The 6266-nt window shown below is 49.7% G+C and overlaps 1 protein-coding gene across 1 annotated transcript in view; it reads left to right on the top strand.

Moving 5' to 3' along the window:
* The first annotated feature begins 248 nt into the window (after positions 1-248).
* The window catches only part of chodl (chondrolectin), a 28286-nt gene continuing 22268 nt past the window's right edge, over positions 249-6266 (top strand). Inside the window, exons 1-2 of the mRNA XM_086007261.1 lie at positions 249-819; positions 5785-6103. Of these exons, the coding sequence (XP_085863387.1) occupies positions 729-819; positions 5785-6103 (410 nt within the window). The 5' untranslated portion in view covers positions 249-728. The remainder of the gene's footprint in view (positions 820-5784; positions 6104-6266) is intronic.

Genomic DNA, 6266 nt, shown 5'->3' with positions numbered 1-6266 from the left:
AATCTGTGTCCTCTGGTTACTGACCCTCCTACCAGTGGAAACTGTTTCTCCCGATCTGCTCTATCAAAAGCCCCCCCACCCCCCCCCCCATCTCATTTTGAACAAGAATAAAGTAATTTTAAAAAAAAGTTTTGTTTGCAAACACAAGGCAGCCTCTGCTGCCCTGCAGGGGAGTTATATTCTCGCCTCCGCCTGCCTGGCTGTGGGTTTGCAGGACCGCTGAGGGCTGGCATTGGATAGATGGGTGATGATGATCTGTGATGCTCTTTGCTTGTCTCCTGTATAAAGCAGCAGCCCCCGGAGCACAGCAGCCTGGGTGCGTGCAAGGGGGGCAGGAGAAGAGGAGAGGAGGTTAGAGAGAACCGGTCTGGAGGCTGCCCACTGTGTGTGGGGTCGGCGTTGACTTGCGGTGTTTGCCCTGCGCCGCTCACTCTCATCCTCCTGATTCTGCTTTGCGACTTACTGGCGCAGACCCTCAATTTCCGGTGCATTTTCTTTTTGTTGTTGCGGCGACCCTGAGTTTGCATCGAATCCTTATTTTAGCAGATCCGTTAATTTGCATTACACCTTTTATTTTTTTTTGCGGGAACCCTGAATTGCATTGCACCTCTTTTTTTTGCAAAGAGCCTTGATTTTGCGTGTGACTGTTTCGCTGGTACCTTGAGTTGCATTGCGCCCCATATTGCGGCGTTCTCTTGAGTTGCATTGCGCTCCCACTCCGTGCCCCGATGCTCCCGCTCCGGGCGCTGGTCAGTCGGATGCTGGTGTTGCTACTGAGCGGGATCCTGGGCAGCGGCTCCGGCACTCGGGTCTTGAGTGGTGAGTACAGTCCCATCCTCATCCCTTTTAGGTGTGTGTGTGTATTTACACGGGGCAGCTCGGGGTCTGAATGAGGTAAAGTGGGGTTAAAGTAGATCAACACAGGGCAATGCATGTGTGCAACTTTGAAATGTCCAGTTTAGTGTGTTTTATTCTCTGTGTATGTGTTTGTATTTCTGTCCTTACTCTGGGGTAGGTCACCCTTAAAGTGCCAGCCTTGGCTCAGTGGGGAGCGCACTTGCCTCTAGGCTAGAAGGTTGTGGGTTCCAGCCCCGTTCAAGAGACTTGAACACAATAACCTAGGCTGACACTCCAGTGCAGTGCTGAGGGAGCGCTGCACTGTCGGAGGTGCCGTTTTTCGGATGAGACGTTAAACCGAGGCCCCCGTCTGCCCTCTCGGGTGGGCGTAAAAGATCCCACGGCCACTATTTCGAAGAAGAGCAGGGGAGTTATCCCTGGTGTTCTGGGCCAACATTTATCCCTCAATCAACATCACTAAAACAGATTCTCTGGGCATTATCACATTGCTGTTTGTGGGAGCTTGCTGTGCGCAAATTGGCTGCCGCGTTTCCTACATTACAACAGTGTCTACACTTCAAAAGTACTTCATTGGCTGTGAAGCGCTTTGGGACGTCCTGGGCCTGTGAAAAGCGCTGTCGAAATGCAAGTTCGTTCTTTAATGCTCTGAGGCCATTGCTGGAGACAACGAAACTCACATGTCGGCAACGCAGTTGGAAAATCACGGGCGTGTACTCGGAATATTGCTCCCTACGTGTATTGCCCCTCCCTCCCTCACTGTTTGTGTATTTATATATAGTGTGTAGATCTATGTGTTACTCTATGAGTATGCGTATCTCCCTCTATGTATGTGTGTCTGGATAATTTGAGCCTAACCCCATTTCTCACTGACTATCTGTGTGTGTGTGTCTCTCTCTATCTTTATTACTATATATATGTGTGAGTTTCTGTGTGTCACTATCTGGGTGTGTCTCTATCTTACTATATGTGTGCACATTTCTCTCTGTCACTCTGGGTATGTGTGTATGAGTGTCTCTAACGATATCTGTGTGCATTTCTCTCTCTGTCCCATATCTATATCTTTGTCTCTGTCTTGCTGTCTCTTTCCTTTGTGATAAACATTACAAGTCTCACTCCTTCTAACCCCAACGCCTTTGCAAGACCGTCCACAGTTTCCCGCACGGTTCGCTTCTCTTGTTTTCTCCTGCTCTCGCTCTCATTCCCTTCCTGGTTGATTTTTTTTTTGTTTGCGAGAAGTACGATCCACCGTTAAAAAGGGTTTACAATCCGCACCCTCCCCCCCTCTCCCTCCTTTATGCTCAGGAGCCCTCTCCTGACGGGGAACAGCAGCTGTTTGGATCAGGGGTGTAGTGTAATTTACATCCTCACCCGCAACAAATCACCGAGGTGCCAAGGCTTTCCGCTGAAAGGGAAGAAATGTTCTCAACTGTCAGTGTGACTTATGAGGGGGAAATAATATAGGCTTAAAATTATTGTAATTTGACATGGGTTCATATTTAGATATATCTGGATGTGTCATTTTCTGCTGGCGATTTAAAAACATTCTAGTCACTGAATAAAGCACTTTAACAATTTGACATTTATATCGATGTTCCTGACTTTACAGTGCTTTAATGGCTAATTTTGAACACAGACAGGGTAGTTATGAAGTTGGCTGTGCTATTCAGTATAATTTATCCTGGAATCTAACACGTCATATTTACCAGTAATGGGACAATAAAGAGCTGGCCCGTACCGGTGGGGAACAGCCTCGGTTCAGTCCTTGGGCTTGCCCATCCCTGATTTTAATCGCTCCCCCATTGACGGCCGTGTCTTCAGCTGCCTCGGCCCCAAGCTCTGGAATTCCCTCCCTAAACCTCTCCGCCTCTCTCTCTCTCTCTCTTTTCTAAGACGCTCCTTAAAACCTACCTCTTTGGCCAAGCTTTTGGTCATCTGCCTTAATTTCTCCTTATGTGGCTCGGTGTTAAAATTTGGTTTGATAATCGCTCCTGTGAAGCGCCTTGGGCCTACATTAAAGGGGCTGTATAAACACAAGTTGGTGTTGTTGGCCAATTCTTGAGCCACTGCAGTTAGCCTCAGTGGACCTGGGCTAATGAATTGAAAATCAGCCGGGGTCCCTGCTCCTGATGCAAAGGGCCATGTGTTTGGATGTTCATCGAGGACAGGATCGGGGTCGGTGCTGATTCCTCCCCTCATCCTGGTGTCTGCCCGGGAGTTCAGAAAATGGTTCTCCAAAGTCCTTCAGGGGAAGGAAACCTGCCGTCCTTACCCAGTCTGGGCCTATATGTGACTCCAGTCCCCACACCAATGTGGTTGAGCTCTTAACTGCCCGCTGAAGCAGCCTAGCGAGCCACTCGGCCGGATCGAGCCGCTACAAACACAAACTGCAGCGGTTGAAGAGGAAGGCCGACCACCAATGGCCTCTCTAAGCTCCACCTGTACGCAGGCCGCTCACCAGCTTCTCCATTGGAAATACCGCGCGAGCGCAGAAATAAACAGCCTGCGCACAACAAAGCGCAACTTAGAGGGAACATTGCTCACCGCCACCTTCTGATGCCAAGTAGGGATGGGCAATAAATGACGACCCGTTGCCAGCGATGCCCACATCCCGATAATAAACATACAAGAAACCAAACCCTGCCCACAGTTGCCAATGCTCACCTAGGCTCACACATGAAAAGCAACTGTTGGGATGAGGCACTGGAAGGTTGGTAGAACCTGAGACTCGACCTGGGGGGTTAGCACAGGAGATACAAACTGGGGGAAGAACAAACAGAAAGCGCTGGTTAAAGAGGTGACTGTCCCAAAGCGCTTCACAGTCAGTGAAGTACTTTTGAAGCGTCGTCACTTTTGTAATGTAGGAAACGCAGCAGCCAATCTGGGCACAGCAAGGTCCCACAAATAGCAATGCAATAAATGACCAGATAATCTGCTTTCTAAGTGATGTTGGTTGAGGGATAAATATTGGACAGGACACACGGGGAGAACTTCCCCTGCTCTTCTCCGAAATAGTGCCTTGGGATCTTTTACATCCACCTGAGAGAGCAGACGGGGCCTCGGTTTAACGTCTCATTCACGAGACGGCACCTCCGACAGTGCAGCGCTCACTCAGTACTGCACTGAAATATCAGCCCAGATTACATGCCCAAGTCTCCAGAGTGGGTCAGCAAGCCACAACCTTCTGACTCCAAACTCCTACTTGATGCCTAAAACCCACCTCTTTGACCAAGCTTTGGTCACTCCTCCTAATCAACGTTCCCTGTAAGAGGAGTCACATCAGGTCACAGCTTCCCTGGGCTAGTGATCAGCCCAGGTTCCTGCTCCTGATTGCTACCCAGTTAGTCTTGCTAGAAAGTGCATGTCAAGCGCAGTCAGGGTAGTTGCCATGTTGGCTGTGGTACACGGAATAATTTATCGTGAAATATAGCACATCATATTTACCAGTAATGGGATACTGAAGAGCTGGGCCTTACCGATGGGGAAGATCCCCAGTTCAGTCCTCGGACTGTGTTGAGTTAGCTGATCGCAACCGGAACTGCATGATATCGAGAGAGTGAAGGGAAGGTGAAGACAGGACAGGATGGGACTTGGTTGAGATGTCGCGCATGGTCCAATAGCCTGCAGACACTTGCCATTTAGACTCAGACATGGATACCCTGATGGCCATCAGGGACATATAATGGGGTTAGATACAGAGTAAAGCTCCCTCTACACTGTCCCAGCAAACACTCCCAGGGCAGGTACAGCACAGGTTAGATACAGAGTAAAGCTCCCTCTACACTGTCCCATCAAACACTTCCAGGGCAGGTACAGCACGGGTTAGATACAGAGTAAAGCTCCCTCTACTCTGTCCCATCAAACACTCCCAGGTCAGGTACAACACGGGTTAGATACAGAGTAAAGCTCCCTCTACACTGTCCCATCAAACACTCCCAGGGCAGGTACAGCACGGGTTAGATACAGAGTAAAGCTCCCTCTACACTGTCCCATCAAACACTCCCAGGGCAGGTACAGCACGGGTTAGATACAGAGTAAAGCTCCCGCTACACTGTCCCATCAAACACTCCCAGGGCAGGTACAGCACAGGTTAGATACAGAGTAAAGCTCCCTCTACACTGCCTCATCAAACACTCCCAGGGCAGGTACAGCACGGGTTAGATACAGAGTAAAGCTCCCTCTACACTGTCCCATCAAACACTCCCAGGACAGGTACAGCCTGTGTGAGGTGCCACAGAGCTGAATCCATATCGCAGCAAAGGCTGGCATCTTCAAAAGCTGAAGGAGGAAGATGGGGGTGTAACACTGGATGCTATGAATGGAGACATGCACTGCCACCTGTAGGCTGGCATAGGCAGACGTAGGCGAATTAACTATGGTAACATCACAGAAAGAAAGAATTTTCATTTATATAGCTCCTTTCACGACCTCAGGATGTCCCACCAAAGCACTTTACAGCCAATTTCATAGTATTTGAAGTGTAGTCACTGTTGTAATGTAGGAAGCATGGCAGCCAATTTGCACACAGCAAGCTCCCACAAACAACAATGTGATAATGACCGGATAATCTGTTTATTTTAGTGATGTTGGTTGAGGGATAAATATTGGGCAGGACACCAGGGAAAACTTTCTTCAAAATTACATCCACCTAAGAGAGCAGACGGGGCCTCGGTTTAATGTCTCATCCAAAAGACGGCACCTCCGACAGTGCAGCGCTCCCTCAGTACTGCACTAGAGTGTCATCCGAGAATTTTTGTGCTGAAGTCCCTGGAGTGGGCACTTGAACCCACAACCTTCATGACTCAGAGGTGAGAGTGCTGCTCACTGAGCCACAGCCGACACCAACAACACAAAAACAGGTTGATTTTTTTTTTTTTTTGCTTTGCTCTGGGAGGAGGCTCAAGAGGTTGGGAATTGTCTGCCTTGCAGGTCAGACGGTGTGCTACGGCGGTACAGAATACCCCTGCTACAAGATCGCCTACTTTCAGGACCTGAGCAGGCGCATTGGATTCGAGGAGGCCAGTCAGGCTTGCGAGATGGACGGGGGAGCCCTGGTCAGCGTCCGGTCAGCCAACGAGCAAAGACTGATCGAGAACCTCTTGCAGGACCTGAGCAAGTCTGGCTCCGGGCTTTCGGACGGGGATTTCTGGATCGGCTTGAGGCGGAGCGGTGAGGGACAGACTCCCAACACGTTCAGCGGCTGTCCTGACCTCTACAGGTGGACAGACGGAAGTGCAGCAAAGTTCAGGTAAAAGCAGGTGCTGCTCGATCACAATTGCGGTGTCTTGTCCTGTTGCACCTCAGTGTGTTCTTGTGTATTTATTGCCGGTTGATCAGTGCCTGAAAGGGATGAGCTGCTTTCGTTACAGGATCTTGCAGCACAGAAGGAGGCCATTCAGCCCATCGTGCAT

The sequence above is a fragment of the Somniosus microcephalus genome, chromosome 14, assembly GCF_052327205.1.
Source record: "Somniosus microcephalus isolate GS21.2 chromosome 14, FLI_Smic_1.0, whole genome shotgun sequence".
NCBI lineage: Eukaryota > Metazoa > Chordata > Chondrichthyes > Squaliformes > Somniosidae > Somniosus > Somniosus microcephalus.
The sequence above is the reverse complement of the archived record's forward strand: the minus strand, read 5'-3'. Positions and strand labels throughout refer to the sequence as shown.